At 40.6% G+C, this 19,532-nt stretch overlaps 2 protein-coding genes and 1 non-coding gene across 3 annotated transcripts; all 3 read left to right on the top strand.

Moving 5' to 3' along the window:
• Positions 1–9,874: 9,874 nt before the first annotated feature.
• On the top strand, positions 9,875–14,375 carry LOC134755670 (acyl-coenzyme A diphosphatase NUDT19-like). Its single transcript, XM_063692208.1, has 5 exons — positions 9,875–10,244; positions 11,587–11,731; positions 12,415–12,612; positions 13,702–13,909; positions 14,176–14,375. Exons 1-5 carry the CDS (start codon positions 9,946–9,948, stop codon positions 14,373–14,375), a joined length of 1,050 nt encoding a protein of 349 aa, XP_063548278.1. The 5' UTR covers positions 9,875–9,945.
• Positions 14,376–14,408: 33 nt separating this feature from the next.
• On the top strand, positions 14,409–17,687 carry LOC134755654 (STE20/SPS1-related proline-alanine-rich protein kinase). The gene is made up of 3 exons (XM_063692184.1): positions 14,409–15,396; positions 16,092–16,437; positions 17,274–17,687. The coding sequence occupies exons 1-3, from the start codon at positions 14,409–14,411 to the stop codon at positions 17,407–17,409; spliced, it is 1,470 nt and encodes a 489-aa protein (XP_063548254.1). The 3' UTR covers positions 17,410–17,687.
• Trnaa-agc (transfer RNA alanine (anticodon AGC)) lies at positions 17,612–17,683 on the top strand. The gene has a single exon. It is a non-coding gene; the product is annotated as a tRNA-Ala (tRNA).
• Positions 17,688–19,532: the final 1,845 nt, after the last annotated feature.

Here is a 19,532-nt window from a genome sequence, read left to right as displayed (position 1 = left end):
ACAAATCACAACATACATTACAATTTCGATAATCTGCATACTGTACAATTCTCCTTGGTTAAAAATATTAATAAATAATTTTAACTTTTTACGTTACTTTTACTTCCGTTTCTAAATTTCGAAATTCCCATTATATCCATTTTCTCTTCCACGCCGTATAAAACATTTGGATGATAGAGCTGGATTTTGATATTCCTCGGCGCGTAATCTGCAAAAATTCAATAAAGTCAATCAGCTTTTTGACAAATCTAAGAGCTAGGTATGTTACTACAATGTAGGGAAAGTGTCTAGAATCAAACAAAGAAAAGTCTGCAGAGATTTTGACAGCACATGCAGTGCAGGTGTTATTTTAAACTCAGAATAATAACTAAATTTTAAACGTTAAACTTCTATGAAATGAAATTATGACGTATAAATAACACTGGCACTTTTCTTGTCTAACTTTAAAATAAAATGTAAAGGCACTCCTTTAATGCATCATTCGTGTCACCTGTTTCATTCTCAGCAACGGTGGTTTTAATGGCGACCCCGACAGATGAACCCCGCAACTTAATTGCTCCATTCTAACCCTTGTCCTTTGTCTTCCTGTTTTGAATAATACTCTCAGACTCCGCTTTATACTGTTTATTTAGGCTATCGATCATACTACGCAGTGAGCCGTACCACGTAGTAAAGTTGTATCCCATCAGTGGTGGTTAACGAGCCCGTTGATTTAACCTTTTGGACGCCAATGACGGATATATCGGCAGCGTAGGTCCAACGCTAAAGACCGATTAATCCGTCACAGACCACAGAGCAACATAGACCTACGTGCATTCGTGACAGCTTTTGTGTTTGACACGGCGTCGAGAAGGTTAAAATAAGTCAGCTGATCAGATGGAATTTTACTTTTACGGGTGCTCCACCAGTTTTCCTCGCCTCGGGTTGGCCGTTATGTCTGTTATTTTTCGGCAATGACAGCTAAGTGACACTGACAGTTGACATCGTTTTTTTTTCTATCTCTCTAATTAAATCACGTGCACAGGCATTAGTGCCTGATCTGCTATTAAATTTCACAAACGTCATCTCGGTCACTTAAAAAAATATATTTAATAAATAATACGAAATAAAAATAAAAGAGCTGCATTTCCGTGATCGTTATGACGAATACTATCGGATGAAAATATTATTTGCCTATCTTCAAAAAACTTTACCTACCCAATTATTTGCACCTTAAAGAGCGTACTTACGCCTAACTTAAAGGCCGGCAACGCCTTTATAACCCCTCTGGTGTTGCGGGTGTCCATGGGCGACGATTATTGCTTACCATCAGGCGATTCATCTGCTCGCTTGCCTCCTAATAGGAGGCTGGAGCCGTACTGAAACTGCTGTATTCGACGCACCGCAGGATGCGCGACAGCCGCCACAGTCTCCTGGCCGTTGTGGTTGTGGCTTGAGAAATGGGACAGTGGCCAGATAGTTATTTAAGTTCATTTTTAAGTTAACCATAGCTATAATTTTTAATTAAGATGTACTAACAAAATATGGACCATAACTGAAATAAATGTATTTTTTTTTTGTATTACCGTACACTTCTCGTAAGTATGTTTTGGCCTAAAAAGCATTAATCGCAGGCCTGTAAGGTAGCGGTTTTAAGGGCGACCCCAACAGATGAACGTCAAATTTATTGCTCAATTCAAGCCCTTGTCCTTTGTGCTTGCGGACAAAGAGTCCAATTAAACCTTAAGGACGTAATACACTGGTGAAGTGTTACGCTTCGCTGTTGAATACAAAAGGCGCTAAGGTTCACTCGCGATAAATAGGTACCTAGGTACCTACATCGTATCGAGATACTGAAAGATACCAAAAGATAAGTAGGTACCTACTGCTGAACATGAGCTAAACGAATTTCGTGGAATTTAGGTTATTTAGTTATTACTAAATATTGGAAGTGACCCTCCTTACGAAGCAGGGTCCCGGTTTTAAATTGGGACTTATTTATGTGTTTATCACAAATATTTGTTCCTGTCTGAATTATGGACTTATGGATGTTTTCTATGTACCCACATAAGTATTTATATATAGCTATATATTATATATATCGTCTAATACCCACAACACAAGCCTTATATAATGAGCTTGCTGTGGAACTCGCGCGATCTGTGTAAAACTGTCCTATAATATTTATTTATTCAACCATATGCATGCCATGGCATATTCATACAATCAGAGTATACACGTAGTTCTGAGGTTGCTAAACCAGGTAAAGTGGGGTTGAAAGGATTATCCACTGCATATCACTAGACGTATCGCTCTCGCTGTGCGCTCAACTCACCCGAGAATAGGGATTTTTACAAAATTTCGTTCTTTTCGGTTTTTTTCCAGTTCTATTCAGAAAAATTAAATACGTCACACACAATGCCACTGATGAGTGATGACAGTGTCAATGCCATAAACAAACACATTAGACATGCAACCTTAACCTACCTGTTTAATTTCCTAATTAAGTATATTGAAAAATACATTGTTTCACGAGCCGATTTGAAATTTTCCCGAAATTTTCCCGGTTATTTCAACGCTACCCGTTCTATAGCTACCCGAGAACTGCTCGTTTCTTCTATTTCGTATTCATAGTCAAACATGCAAACGTATCGTACAGTCAAGGGCATTAATATATCATTCCCAAAGTTTCAAAAATATGTGTACGCTCTTATATGAGCAAATGAACAACAGCAGAAAAAAGTTCAAGGCTAAATTGAAGTGGTGCCAAGACCGGCAGGATCAGTTGGCCATGGACAAGCTCGCTCTTGCTCATAGCGGCGGTAAATTTAGTGACTTCTGGAAGCTAACCAAACGTATGAATGTGACGTCTGGGCTGCCTGTGAGTGTTGGCGATAAGAGTGAACATGGAGACATCGCGGAACTATTCCGGCAGCATTTTACGGTAAAGTCCGTGCTGAGGGATACATCGTCATTTGCGACTGACGTGGGTGATGCTGGGGCCATTGACAGGCCCAGGAAGACATTTTTCACATCTAAAATGGTTGCAGACGTGATTAAAAGAATGCAAAGAGGAAAGTCGCCTGGGCATGATGGCCTTAGTATTGAACACTTTAAGTATGCGGGCAGTCATCTGCCGAGGGTGCTCTCTATGTTCCTCAATTTATGCATAGGCCATTCATACTTACCTGCAGCTCTTATGAAGACAACTGTGGTCCCCATCATTAAAAACAAGACTGGTGACCTGTCGGACACGGGGAACTACCGGCCAATCTCCCTTGCCACCACTGCCGCGAAGGTGCTCGACAGTATGCTGAACTCGACATTCGATAAGTACCTAAGCATCCATGACACCCAGTTTGGGTTCAGAACTGGGTTATCTACGGAAAGTGCCATTATGTGCCTCAAGCATACTGTCGGGTACTACACGGACAGGAAAACACCAATTTATGCATGCTTCCTCGACCTCTCCAAGGCATTTGACAGGGTTGATTATAACATGCTTTGGAAGAAAATGGAGGAGGCAGGTATTCCGGACGACTGTACAGACTTGCTAAAGTTTTGGTACCAAAATCAAACAAACCAGGTCAGGTGGGCCAAGTCACTGTCCGTTGAGTATAGGCTTGAATGTGGTGTCAGGCAGGGGGGGCTCACGTCTCCGAAACTGTTCAACTTGTATATGAACGACCTGATGGACGAACTTAGCAGCATGCATGCAGGATGCTATATTGAAAACACTTGTGTTAACAATATAAGCTACGCAGATGACATGGTGCTGCTAAGTCCGTCTATCGGGGCTCTTAGACAGTTAGTGGCCCTGTGCGAGAAGTACGCCGCCGCACATGGACTCGTATACAACGCCGCCAAGAGTGAAGTGATGGTTTTTAAGGCGGGTAAAATAAAGCCATATTTTATCCCTCCAGTATCGCTTGGCGGAGTTGTACTTAGAGTGGTGGAACGTTTCAAATACTTGGGCCACATTATAACAAATGATCTGTGTGATGATAGTGATATCGAGAGGGAGCGAAGGGCGTTGTCGGTGAGGAGTAATATGCTGGCTCGAAGATTCGCTAGATGTTCCGTGGAAGTTAAAATAACACTATTCAAAGCATATAGCCAGTCTTTTTACTCTAGCGGTCTTTGGGTTCGGTACACGAAACGAGCCTACAACGCCCTTCGCATTCAATACAACAACGCTTTCAGAATGCTGCTGAGACTTCCAAAGTGGTGCAGTGCATCTGGAATGTTCGCCCAAGCGCACACGGACGATTTTCACGCAATTATGCGTAAAAAAATCACGTCGCTAATGGGTCGCGTAAGGGAAAGTCGAAACAGCATTCTGAAGGTGATTGCTAACAGATTTAGCTGCCCCATAATGTGGCACTGGATGGAGCAGGTTAGGTCTACTTTGACCTATATCAAGTGACCTAGGTGTATATAAAAAAAAAATGTAATTAAAAATAATTAGTGTAGGTAACTAACATAGCTTTTAAGTTAATGTAACTAACCATATATGGACTTGTGGGTCTGAAATAAAGATATATTTAATTTTAATTTATTTAATTTAATTTATACCTTAGACAATAAAGTTGTGTCCACATATTTCTGAGCCATTTGTCTGGATCGATATTTTTGCCTTCGACTGTACGTGGACTGTACATCGACAAACGCCAAACAAAAAAATATCGGGATGACTAGTTCAAGTCTGGCTCATACCAATGAGCGGACTAATCCCAGTAAGGCCTAGTTTTCCCTCTGAGTTGGAACGTTGGAAGGTCAGATGACTCAGATGGCAGTCGCTCTTGTAAAAACTAGTGCCAATTATTGGGATTAGTTGTAGAGCAGATCTCAGTTCCCCATGAGCCTTGGAAAAATGCCGGGACAATGCTAGAAAGATTATGATCCTAAAATTTAAAACCGTGATTTAGTGTTAACATTACAGTCTGTGTTATGTACTTGTCTCTGCTAGGAACTATCATTTTATACAATCAATTATCGATAGTGAGATTGCAATACGTGTTACGGTTCAAAATCGTAACTTGGAACCAATCTCGTTTCGACACTCCTGGCGACATCTAGCAGCGAGATTATGAATAGCGTTGAGCAGATTAAAACGATAGTCGGGTCGAAGGCGTTTAACGCCATCTGTCGAGGTCTGATAACACCTTTGCATAAACCTGGCAACATTTACTGCAAGGCGTGTTCTCAGATGCTTCGACACATTATTTAAGGTCTTGTTCTGGGAGTATAATTGAAAATAGCGCACACGGATTATTTTCCCATATATTCCATCGTCTTTCTCAAATTATTTTAGACTCATAGTTTGTCAATTGTTTGTTGTTGGTTTTAGTCTGTCTCATTTCAAACATAGACAGAGAAAATCATGCCGTCTTTGTCTTGCACTAGTACTGGCGTCCGAAGGAAAGGGATGAATGATTTTTCCAGTTGTCACTGACTGACAGATTGGTTTGACCGACTATAAAGATAATTTCGATGGCTGAGTGTGAGTTTTTTTTTTGTCCTCTTGATATGGCAACTTAAATACGTGGGGACGTGGAAGGCGTACGATGCTCCGTCACTTTTCAATTCGGCATGGCGTGAAGCGCGAGACATCGACGATGGAGAGTCAATTCTGGTCGAGCGAGCAGCTCTAAAATGCAAATACACTTTGCAGCTTATAACCCGTAGCGAGCATACAACGTGGCAATGGTGTCCTTTCTTTTCAATTCCTTGTGAATGATTTTAACTTGGCTTCGGGTCAACATGTTAGAGGTTGATACCAACAATTTCATCAAGAGTCCGGCTTGAAAGCCGGTCCTTTCCCCGGGTCCTTCCTTTCGCCCCTGCACACCTGGCTTTGTCTTCTGGAACGTGCTGGCGCAGCCTGCCCTTGCAGTATTGTTCTTGTGACTCCATGCTGTTCATCGCGGCTGTGGTGTACCGGTTAGAACGGCTGGCTGGATACGCAACGACGGTCTCGCTGCGTATCATCGCGACTCCTGCCGTCTGCTGCGCGCCACTGGAGCGGCATGTAGCCGCAGTTCTGCTGCCTCTGTAGCAACACGTGTCTCAGGTGTGGTCAACTCTAATTTCTTTTAGTGATCTCTCAAGACTTAAATTAACCTAGCAAGGAACATATAATAGTGGCCTCTTAGATTTGATTTCAAGTGCAAAGTGCTAAGCGTGAAAACAGGACTTCATAGACTTTCTAACGTTTAACGTCTCATTATAGCATAGTTCACCCTAGCATAATTACCATAAGTATGTAAATTCTGTATCAGGCCTACTGCCCGTCATCTATTTATTTAAGGATTGTGATTAAATGTGTAACTGAGCTCAAACAATAGTTTATTTTATCTCATATTAATCCTCTTTTCTTTTGCACGCTTTATGCGTGCTGGCGCCCAATCTTTCTTTAGCTTCATATATTTTATCTACTAGGAGATATCTTGGAAACTGCCAGACGTGTATTGTGATAGCAGCGTCGAGACCCACAACCCTGAGAGAACCTAAATAGAGTCCATAGCTTAACATACTGGTTACATACGTGCTGGCGATTCACTGCCATGATAAAGGCATTTTGCATCACGTTGTGTAATAATCTTTTATCGCGACACGATGCACAGAATAAAATAGTACATTGTGCTACATAGGGCATATGTTAAATATTGCAAACGAGAGTATAGTTACATTGCGACGGCTTGCCGGACCGATTTATAGACTCGAGTTTGCAATATATATTATTAGTAGTAGTAGTAGTTGTAAATCACTTTATTGTACAAAACAAAAATTGATAACATGAAATTCATATAAATTTAGGTACAAAGGCGAGCTTATCCCTATAAGGGATTTCTTCCAGCTAACCTTAGAGTAAATGAGTGGAAAATTCGAATTAGATTGATAGACAAACTTACAGAACGTACAATAATATTTGAAAAGGAAAACTACAATATTAACGTCTACGAATAACTAAAATACATCAATTGCATTATGCAATAAAATAAATATGTACTAGCATACATTAAATATATAGTACTAAATAAATATTAAATAAATATATATATATGTATAATATATAAATAATATATATATATTAGCACTCAACCAAATCACAGTTCGTGGGAAAGCCAAAGCTTTTTCAGATTAACTTTGAGTGATGCTACAGACCGGGACCGTTTGAGCGACAGGGGCAACTCGTTCCACAACTTCACCGCGCGCACTGTGAATGAATTTGCGTACGTTCGAGACTTATTCGAAGGGATAGCAAGCGTAAGATTAGCACTAGAACGTAAGCGGTGATCACTTCCTTCAGCCAGATAGTTAAATAAAAGATAGATATTATTATTATTGCACCCCGAGTTACACACAATGTTTTTCATCACACTTGCGATACAGAAATGAAATATAATACTAGAAACTTCATAACTCACTAGGGAAAACGCTTCGTACGCATTTAACTGAAAATTTTAGAAAAATTATTCAATTTAGGGCACCCCACACTAGCGTCTTTTGAGCGTCGGCGTCTAGTCAGCGCTATGGAAAATGGCGTCGTTGCGCAGTTGCGCCAACGTTGCGTCCATGGAGACTATATAAAGGAGTCAAATCTCTATTTATGAAAAGTGTCCATCAAAAAACAGTAATTAGGGTTATTCATTCACAGTGCGCGCGGTGATGTTGTGGAACGAGTTGCCCCTGTCGCTCAAACGGTCCCGGTCTGTAGCATCACTCAAAGTTAATCAGAAAAAGCTTTGGCTTTCCCACGAACTGTGATTTGGTTGAGTGCTAATATATATATTTTATTTATATATTATATATATATTTTTTTTTTATTATTTAATATTTATTTAGTACTATATATTTATGTATGCTAGTACATATTTATTTTATTGCATAATGCTATTGATGTATTTTAGTTATTCGTATTCGTATATTGTAGTTTTCCTTTTTAAATATTATTGTACGTTCTGTAAGTTTGTCTATCTATCTAATTCGAATTTTCCACTCATTTACTCTAAGGTTAGCTGGAAGAAATCCCTTATAGGGATAAGCTCGCCTTTGTACCTAAATTTATATGAATTTCATGTTAACAATTTTTGTTTTGTACAATAAAGTGATTTACTACTTAATTTGGTCGGGTTATTTGTTGCCTTATATGGTTCATGTTATACTCATGTCCCATTAGGAACTATTATTTAAAGCTGAGCTGAAAGCGGTCACTTTAGATTGGCATCCTGTCTATACCATTACCATCCATAGTTGCGTCGAGCAGCAGCCATAGAGTTGACTAGACGCCGACGCTCGGGAGACGCTAGTGTGGGGTGTATCTTAGGGTATGAGTGTCATCAACGCCAAACAACAAAATGCATGTACAGATGTAGTGCATAATTATTTTCCATCGTATTTTTACGGAAATGTAAACGTGTCTTGCTATTTCAGTCAGTCTCGGTACAAAAAGTACTGAGGTTGACTGAAGTAGCATGACAAATACGACTAGCTGAACGGATACTAGCTTATAACTCCGCCACACGAAGCTGGTACACATCAGGTACACAAGCCGTCCAGCGAAATCAGTGCTGGAGGGCGCTACTAGCTCAAAAATAGAAGGCAAGCTATTAAAAACTATCCTGGCGAAGCACTAGTTTACTGGCCCGGAATAAAGTTAGTTTTGAATACACGAAGATAGATGCACTAGCTTGCTATCCTGGCTTGAAAAACTAGCCCCGTGTATCCCGGCCATTCGTATAATAGCTAAAAAGAAAGCCCTCTTGAAGCATTTTATGGAAACTCATTTGAAAGCACTATCTAACTAACTACATATGTGTGCGTGCACATCTACATAATTATGCATCCGTACGTGTACTTTCGTCCTCATTTCGTCCTACATAATCAAGGGCCTGACACTCTTTGATAGAGATAGTCTTATTGCGATTCCTATAAGAGGAAAGAGAAAATAGTGCCATGCTTTGTCCTTATCACCGACCGGGTTTTTTTTTCATGGTCGGGTTATGGCAGCATAGGTAGGAGGTGATGGCGAAATACAGAAATTTATAAGAGTGAAAGAGAAAAAGGATTATGCTGCCATACATTAACCTGCCAATACATGAATATGTCTTTCTCTTACCCCTGGTCGCTCGGTTTCATGTTTATAACTACTATACTATGTCTATGTACATAATATTAGATCTAATAATGACAAAAGACTATGAACTCTTAGTACTAGAAATAAAGTAGAATTTTACTAATACTGTAATTATGTAATGCGACATACTAATAGACAGACCGGGCAGACCAAAAAATTTGGGGCGAAAGGAAAATAGTTTTAGGCGATAGTTTCACTTTAAAAAGTATTCCAAAACATAACTAGCAGTTAAACTCCGTCAGCTGATGCTTTTCCGCCATGCGGCGCGATCCAAACTGCGAAATCGCCGTGAGTTTGCGAGTGTGGAGTCATACGTCAACGTTTTCTCTCCGCGAAGTCGCGCCGCGATTCACGCACATAGTCTGGAGAGCCTTAAATGTTTTATTCACTTGGCTGTACCGTGAAATGCCTGTGCCTCTGTATTGACTAAAAAGCAATAATATCAGTCGTCATTTACGTCATTGTCTACTCAATACAGCCGATTTTATGCCATTGTAATATAGCGCGTATTACGTTACGTTAAAAACTAATTCTCCATGTCTATTTCAATTTATATACGGGACCCAGTACGGGATTCTTGCAAGTGGAATAAAACAAATAAAAAGTTTCTGGAATTATAAAAATGTGAGTGAATGTCAATTGTATGCTATTTTTGTATTGGTCTCTACGCTATGCCATCTTAGAAACAAACTAATGATAAGAATTTTAGTTAGGCTGACGTACTATTTGTGTAGGTAAGTACCGAAAGCCAACTGCTACGTAACAGATAATGAGACCTTGTAGACTGGTTATTTACCAAGTTTTCGGCGCAGTATTGGGTGCTTATTATGAATAATGTCATTAGAACCAGTTGGCGTGACGCTGCGACGTTAATAGTGCTCAGTAAGAAGGCTGTGATGGTTCCGCGTGAGGGTGTAAACTACGACATACTGTTCCAGACACGTACGGCGAGCGCATCGTTCGCAAACAGCGTGGTGTTCCCCGGGGGTGTTACTGAGATCTCGGACGCGAGTGACGAGTGGTTGAAGTTGTTTAGGAGTTTCGGCTTCGGCCAGAGGCACTTTGAGGCGTTCCACGGCCCCGGGGCTCCCGTCACACCGATATTACGTGATAACCCTGTCAAAAGGTAATGTAAACATTGCTTTAAAGTAAAGTGTAGGACTTTACAGATGATAATGAAGTATTAATGCAATTCAAGGACTGTTAAAACAGCTAATCCTTTATAACTACTTTTTTATCTAGGTATATTTGGTTTCGCAATTATCTGTATGTATTCTGTGCCTAAGAAAATATACCGAACCTCCTATTGGCTAAATCACAATGCAATCTGAGAGTATGATTAAACAAATTACTTACATATTTACAGCCTTTGTGTATACAAGTATATACTAATGAGGTAAGTTTTGTATGTTTTTTTAAGGATGATATTCTACTAGGCTTGTACCTGCTCGGTCACTACAGAGAGCGCTCCGCTCTTGGTCAATCGGTCAAACGAACTAGTTCGGTCTTTTAGTTCCTTTAGTTCAGTTCGGTTGTTGAGAGCCGGGAATGAATAGGAATAGGTTTTTCATTGGATTTTTTCCAATATTTTGTAACTGAATACAATTTAACTTGTACGATACGATTTGTTGATATTAAACATTAAAACACCTTAACACAATACAAAAAAATCAAATATGATAAAAATATTTGATTTTCCTACATATTTTACGGGCTTAGGAGTGTCACGTCGTTCATTCATCTCTTTCACACTCGTGCCAGGGACAGTGTCAACCATTTCGTTCCATCCATTTACCGTTTCACTCAGTCATGCGCTCTCCAATCCCACTGAACTAAAGGACCTAAAGACCAATTAAGAGCGCGCAGAAAGATTTAGTTCCTTTCGGTCCTTCACGGGATTTCATTCTTAACAGTTCTTAGTTCATGACCAACTCAAGCCTATATTCTACCACGTTGCATTTTGTGCACTTATGTAGTGTACGTGTAGTATGCTTTTTAAATTTAAACTTTAAAATTTGGCCATTGCCATAAGTACCATGCACCGGTGATCATAACATCACAATTAAGCATACTTGTATTGAGTCCAATCAATTTGATGTCACAGCAAACATTAACATTTTTTTGTAACATTTTCAGTAACCTTAAAAAATGTTCTGTGTACCCCTGGCTTCTAATGTTGGTCATGTTTTCAGCCTCAATTTTGTACCAAAGAAATTAGAATTTATAGGTACTGATCAGCAACCAGACTCATCATCTTCCTCACGTTGTCCCGGCATTTTTTTTGCCACGGCTCTTGGGAGCCTGGGGTCCGCTTGGCAACCAATCCCAAGAATGGGCGTAGGCACTAGTTTTTACGAGAGCGACTGCCATCTGACCTTTCAACCCAGAGCGGAAACTAGGCCTTGTTGGGATTATTCCGGTTTCCTCACGATGTTTTCCTTCACACACACATATTTTTATTGTTGTAGACACATTGCATTGCGGATAACTGCAATCCGGGAGACGTTTGAAGAGCTAGGCCTTCTCCTGGCCAGTACAGAACATCAGAAAGACAGGAGCAGCCTCTCAGCTAGTGTCCTGCCAGGTCTTGATGTTAAGCATTGGCAGAGCAAGGTAGGATATGTAATGATATGTCCTTAGTTTTAGTTTTACTCGGCATTTTCCACAAACCAACAACCATTGTGCCTATTGCCTATTTTTCGGGAAAGCGCTACTCTTACCACCCCAGCTCCACAAATCTTAGCAAGGCTTTCAATTGCTAAGGCCTGATTTCCGCCTACGCTGAAGTCGGTCGCTGACGTCGGTCGAGCGTACTGTCAGAAGAAAAATCTGCCGTGGACGTCAGCGTTGCTGCCCCCGCACAGCGACGCTGATGTCCGCGGCAGATTTTTCTTCCGACAGTACGCTCGACCGACGTCAGCGACCGATGTCAGCGTAGGAGGAAATCAAGCCTAAATATTAAATTATATTTCGTACCTAAGTACCTGGAACTACGTTTATCAGTATAAATCATTAAGAAACCATGTAAATATTTATCAGTACGGTTTTTACTCACTATTATTTTTAGTCGCTTATTCTTTGGGAATCCGAAACATGTCGCCAAAAGCGACTAAAAATAATAGTGAGTAAAAACCGTACTGATAAATATTTTGAAATATGTCTCACGATAGTTTAAGTGCAACCATGTAAATCATCAAAATAATGTTTAAAAACTAGTAAGGGATGGGATGCATTTAAAATTTGTGTGTGTTTTATAAATGAATAATTTAACATTCCCATATTTTAAACATTCCCAGATAAGCAAAAACCCCGAGGAGCTCCTAACCCTTTGTAAGACACTCGGCTGTTACCCTGACATCTGGTCCCTACACTACTGGAGCAACTGGCTGACTCCGGTACACTTCGCGAAGAGGTTCGACACTGCCTTCTTCGTCACTAGTTTAGACGAACGCCCTGAGGATTTGGAGTCGAGCAACGAAGTGGTGCATGTGCAGGTACCAATTTGTATGTGCACTGAAATTGGTTATTTGTAAATTATGTAATTTTAACTTTAACTAGCGGCTCACAAAATACACCTATGTACCATATTCCATTTAAATTAGCTTTTAGTTTTTGAGTAAAATGGCTGTGACATACGATAGACGGATGGACAGTCCCTCCGCTATGCATGGTCCGACACGCACTGGGCCGGATTTTATCTATGGCTCGTAGATTATTAAATTGTATAACGGGACTTAATCGTATTTAAGTGTTGATATTTACCTCCGACGTTTCGAGAAAGGCGTTGTCCCCGTGGTCTCGGAGAAGACTGCGAAACCACGGCGATAAATACGCGATAAAGTCCCGTTTTATAATTAATAATTTGTAGAAATCGTGAAAGTTTAAATGGGGCATTTTCTATGAAAAGGGACCTTATCGTCGATGGCGTTACGCCGCACAGCGTCGCGCGGCATTATAAATACAATGCCGCATCGGAGCATCTTTTATAATGGCGTAAGCGGCTAAGCGCCATCGACAATAAGGTCCCTTTTTATAAAAAAAAACGAGTGTATGACTCGTAGAGATTGTGTCCGCGAAAAGCGATGCAGGAAATTATATGGACAAAACTCGTCCTACTTTTCATTTTGTCCTCAGTGGGCGATTCACTCAACATCAACATTTGACTCATATAATTGATATAATTCTTCCGTTAAAATCTTCATGATTTGTGACGTTATTAGGGGAATTATAACGGGCTGCTTCCCAAAAACAACAGAAATTCCGTGAAATCATTACGTCTGGAGGAGGTACATCTGGCGGTACATATTTGGATGTCAACTCTAGAGTTTAATTCAGTTTGCATTTAGCGTTCTTTATATGCAGTTCTCTCGTGCTCTTTAAATCTCTAGATATTTACTTACTTTCTTTCATATTCATTTTAAGTTTTTTGAAGGAGACAGGTACACATTTAACCAGACACAGAGTCGCACCATAAGGATTCCTTTTGTACCTTTTTGTTACGGAACCTTAAAAAGCCTAGTTTCTCTTGTAACTTAGAAGGTCATTGCATGCATAAATGACTGATTGAATTCTTTATTTTCCAGTGGGCCAGCCCTGACGATATCCTAGCAAAGTACCACAAGAACGAACTGGTACTCTTCCCACCACAGAGCTACGAGTTGAACCGCCTACGTCTCGCCCCGGACTGCGAAAAACTCATACGGTTCGCGGCGAAACGAAGTTCAGAGGGGAATGCCCTGCTTTACCCCGTGATCCTTCAGGCTAGCGATGGCCAGCTACATTTGTTACCAGGTATAAATATAATATATCCCTCTAAGTCCAAAACTCCTTTTAAAAGGAAAAAAATCTAATCTTATTTCGAACTAGAATGGAATAAAAGTTTGAACTAAATAAATCTTTTTTTAACAAATTCTAGTTCAAGAAAATGGTTCCTAGGCGTTTAATACTCTTTCCTATTTCCAACAATTGATAAAATAAAGCTAAAATTGGTACATATTGATACAATATTCAAACTCTTCAGTCATTGAAAGCAGCTGTATAATCCAAATTTTTTTTAGGTGACGAGCTCTATCCATCAAATGTAGACTACTTAAATGATGGTCAAATCATACAGAAAGACAAGACAGTGAGAGAAATAAGAGAAAACTGTCAAATAATACATCGTTTCGAAGCAAGCACCACTAAGCAGTTCATCATAAAAAACTGCAAACTTGACAACCATATAGATATGGGCGATCGAATCATCCCTGTAGCATAACTTGTATTATACGTAAACTCTTTAGTATTCAAAATGGCGAGCGCTTGGCCTAATAGCCAAGAAAACTATGAGTTGTTAGAAGTAATTGGTGTTGGTGCGACGGCTGTGGTTCATGCGGCCTTGTGTAAACCTAGAAACGAGAAATGTGCCATCAAGCGGATTAACCTCGACAAATGGAATACTTCCATGGATGAGCTTTTAAAAGAAATCCAAGCTATGTCCTCGTGTAACCACGAGAATGTAGTAACATATTACACATCATTTGTCGTTCGTGAGGAGCTTTGGTTAGTTCTACGGCTTTTAGAAGGCGGTTCGCTCCTCGATATAATAAAGCATAAAGTCCGAGCGACGAATTGCCGCCACGGGGTTTTCGATGAAGCAACAATAGCGACCGTTCTTAAAGAAGTTCTACGTGGCCTTGAATATTTCCATCAGAACGGACAGATCCACCGAGACATCAAAGCGGGGAATATACTTCTAGGTGACGATGGTGCGGTACAGATAGCCGACTTCGGAGTATCAGCTTGGCTTGCTACAGGTCGGGATTTGTCTCGACAGAAAGTCCGCCACACTTTCGTAGGCACCCCATGCTGGATGGCACCAGAAGTCATGGAGCAAAACCACGGCTACGACTTCAAAGCAGACATATGGTCATTTGGAATAACCGCTATAGAAATGGCTACCGGCACAGCGCCGTACCATAAGTATCCTCCTATGAAAGTTTTAATGTTAACTCTTCAAAACGAGCCGCCAACTCTTGACACGGGAGCCGAAGAAAAGGACCAGTATAAAGCCTATGGGAAGACGTTTAGGAAAATGATTTCCGAGTGTTTACAAAAGGATCCGACGAAGCGGCCGTCGTCGACGGAGTTGTTGAAGCATGCGTTCTTTAAGAAGGCTAAAGACAGGAAGTATTTGGTGCAGACGCTGGTGTCGACGGGGCCCAGTATGGAGACGAGAGCACATAAGGCTTCGCGTCGGCAACCGGGCGCTTCGGGACGACTGCATCGGATGGAAACAGGTAGACTTTATCATTACTATATTTTTGTTTTTGTAATACAGATTGTTACATGAAACGTGTGGTGTGGAACCAAAATCGACCTCGAACTTTCAAAGTAATGTGATTTAGGAGAAATGGTCGTATTGTGAGATCGGTTCGACATCAGATATCAAACTCGGTAGCACAATTTTTTCTTAAACTTTTCACATCCCAATAAAATGAATGCAACGAATCTTTGTTCACATCTAATTAATGTCATTACCGGGTCTAACGCGATTAAATTTTATAATTTTACCTTTTTTCCGACGTTTCAACTAGGTTGCACTAGCTGTGGTCACGGAAGACTGACTTTGACTTTGTTCACATCATCAGATTATCACTAAATTACTATCACTACTGCTACAAAAATAATGTATTCAAATTTAAAATAGAGCTATAGTAATACTCATAATAAAAAAAAATTGATCCAACAATCTTCCAAATCACCGTTGTATGAAACCCATCTCACCCCAATTACGAGGGACTACGGGGTGAGGTGGGATTTCCTGTTTATCGTCAAAATTATGAAATGGAACTACCCAAAATAAACTAAAATACAAACGTCCGGAACACATTATATACACCATTCAGTTTGCATATGTAAAAATAAAATGTTAACGAGGTTTGAATGTCAGTTTTGCTCCTACTCACCCCGTTTTACGGTATACGATTTCCAGGGGAATGGGTATGGGAAAGCGACGACGAAAACGACGACGACGAAGAGAACGCCGTCCGCGACCGCCCCATGAACACGCTCGCGCGCGCCGACTCGTCCTCCTCCGAGGACGAGGACGAGCCCGGCGCCGCGGCCGGGAGCTTCACCATCGGCTCCCTCGGCACCAGCACCGAGCCCCCCCTCATCAACCTGGTGCTCCGGATGAGAAATGATAGGAATGAGCTGAATGATATCCGGTTCGAGTTCGCTCCGGGGAAGGATTCTGCGGATGGTATTGCTACGGAGCTGGTCGGTGCCGGGTTGGTGGAGCAGAGAGATGCTGGCGCTGTAGCGGCGCACTTACAAAGGTAAGTTCCTGACTTAAGTTCAATGATATCCGGTTTAAGTTTCCAGGGAAGGATTATTGCAAAAAAAGTGAACCAATCACCAGTGCCGAAAGCTTCACTATAGGCTCCCTAGAAACTAGTACCAAAGAACCTTTTTAAACGATAAACATGATTAACAATGTTAATTTAAATGCATGTTAGTTCTAAGTATATTGCTGTGCCCTTGCAGGGTGTCACATGTTAACCCACCTACTTATAAGCTCCCACCTAATAATATGTAATGTGATATGCAATAAACAATTTTGAATTTTGAACCTCCATTTATAAACCGGAATGATAAGCATGAGTTGAATGATATCTGATTTGAGTTCGCTCTGGGGAAGCATTCTGGCTATGGTATTGCTCCGGAACCGGTCGGAATCAAAAGCTAAAACTCAGTCCGCTTCACGCCATTAAGCAGGTGCCGCTCCCTCTAATTCACGTACGAAATTATATGAAAATCTGCCACATATGGCTTGAATTATAAACTAAATTCAATGGTATATACTCGTAATGCAGATTCCTGCAGATTATTAAGATAGTTTCCATACACGTCATGTCCCCGACCAATTAGACCTTTTTCTGAAATGCCCCTTTTGCAAAGGCTTTTCGTTACTAATCGTAATCACTCGTTAAGCACAAAAATACGATAAATTTTATGAATGTGTGTTCTCTGCATATTCATCGAGTAAGTTTGTGAATGAATTACATGCTTAAATTGAAATTTGTATGTTAGTGGACAACTGGTTGTCCCTGGGCGAGTCCATGATAACATGCTTAAACTGAAAATAATAACATGCTTAAATTGAAATTTGTAGGTTAGTGGACAACTGGCTGTCCCCGGGCGAGTCCGGGCCGCTGCGCACGGCCACGTTCCGCCTCGCCGCCGCGCCCGCCGAGCCGCCGGACGAGAAGGGCCTGGTCGGGTACGCGCAGATCTCCATCATCGACTAAACATGCAGGCCATGCAGCAACACATCGGTGGACCTTCAGTCTTAGTGACAATGGTCACTTTACAATGACAACGGTCTGAATTAATTTTGTATCAAGCAGAAATGTCTGTGTACGATGTCTAAGTGTAACACTTACTGTAGATGTCGCTAGGGTGCCTCCCTAAAGGCCCGTATGGTGGAAATATTTGCCGTCCTTGTATGAGGTCTTGGTAGCTCAGATGGCAGAGCGATGGGCTAGCGATCCAGTGTCGTGAGTTCAAGTCTCACCCGAGACAGTAAATTTTTCCACTTTTAAATTTATTCTAAGCTTGACTAAATGTCTTTGCGGTAAGGTTTATCCTCGGGTCGTTGACCGCACACGCCGGCGAAACAACGGTAGGGTCAGTGGGAAGACACTCCTTTCGGGCAATCTCGGCTCCGTTCGGCTCAGTATTGCTCCGAGCAATTATTAGGGTTGGCACAACTTGACGTCCCTTTGCGTGCACGACCACAGATAAGATAATGACTTTCATTTTGACAACTCTAAATAGTGGAAAGGGATAGTGCCATACATTGGAAAAAGCATGATTCGACCCTGAATCGCTGTCAAACTTCGGGTTTTTAGGAAGTGTCCTTTCTGTACGGTAGTATTAGTACTATTACTTATTCTGTGGTAGGGTTGACAACACTTCGATTTTTGTTTAATGCATAGACGTCGCTGGCAGCATGGTCGAGCGAATTCGCTTGGTGCTTGGTGTTTTTTAAAGCGTTAGAATTATTAGGGATATATTAGGCATAGATTATCGAGTGTTGTTGAGATATTATTTAATTAGTAATTACTTCGACGCTTACTTAATCTGAAACATGTTTATATTGTTAAATGTGATTTATTTTCTTTTTTCTAAGTTTTATTTTATGTTAGGTGTATTGCCCATGTCAAAATACAATAACGAGTATGTTTATGTTTTAATTATTATTTAATTGAATTGTGAAATTTAGCCAAATACTTGTGTATTTTTCATTCCGCTCAGGAGCATATTGTATAATATAAAGTCCTGATGTTGGTATTTACTAATATTTATTTGGATATAAATTACAATGCATCACATAAAATAAAATAAAATATGTTTTTCATTTAAAGTATAAAAACTACTCCACAACACTCTATAATCAAAAATACATTTAAAATTTTAACCCAAATCATGTTTCACTTTTTCGTGACATCACGAGTAGGTAGAGTAAACTACCCGTTAATTGGCACTGAAATGTACCTACTTTTGTAGAAAAGTCTCTGCTGCCTTTACATAAGGTTAGAGGTGCCAACCATGGGTGGGGTGCCTATTTTCGTCACCCGGCGGGTCAAGTATATCTATAGTTAAGTTCTATATTGTTTATTCGCTCCGAATACAAATTTTATTGGTGAATAAAGGATTTATCATAGTTTTATTGTTTTTAGCTCAAAATATGAATTCCTGTAGGCCGAGCACATTATTGGCGCGACAGTATCTCGCCGCGAGATAGACTACCCGTCTTTTACTAACTGTATGAATTAACGGGGGACGGGTAGTCTATGTCGCGGCGAGATACTCTCGCGTCAATCATGTGCTAGCCCGGCTGAACGAATTTTTGAGTTATATGCTGTGCAAAACGGTTAACGAAAGTATAACCGTTAAAATTATTCCTAATATTTTTAGGCTCACATCTAAATGTGTCGATTAGACTTGATTTCCTCCTACGCTGACGTCGGTCGCTGACGTCGGTCGAGCGCCTGAATCAACAATGTTCTATGGGCCCCCGCACAGCGACGCTGACGTCCGTGGCAGATTTTTCTTCCGACCGACGTCAGCGACCGACCTCAGCGTAGGAGGAAATCAGGCCTTAGGGAAGATAAGGATTTGCGATCCGGATCAAACTAGTATGAAATCCGAATTCGAACCTTTCGTACAATTTAAATCCGCGTAGCATTCTGGACAGGCTTTAATTTTAAGTGGCTTTACTCTATGACCCATTTAAACGATTGTTTCATATCGCCGTTAGTTCCTATGATTAGCCATAGTGACTTAGAAGAAATAGGTTTATTTGAATACGCCATTTCCAATGCGCTTATGCACACATCTAAAACTAAAGCAAAACCAACTAAACAAA

The sequence above is a fragment of the Cydia strobilella genome, chromosome 3 (genome assembly GCF_947568885.1).
Source record: "Cydia strobilella chromosome 3, ilCydStro3.1, whole genome shotgun sequence".
In the NCBI taxonomy this organism is placed as follows: Eukaryota; Metazoa; Arthropoda; class Insecta; order Lepidoptera; family Tortricidae; genus Cydia; species Cydia strobilella.
Note: the sequence above shows the minus strand (reverse complement) of the source record. Positions and strands in the feature narration are given on the sequence as shown.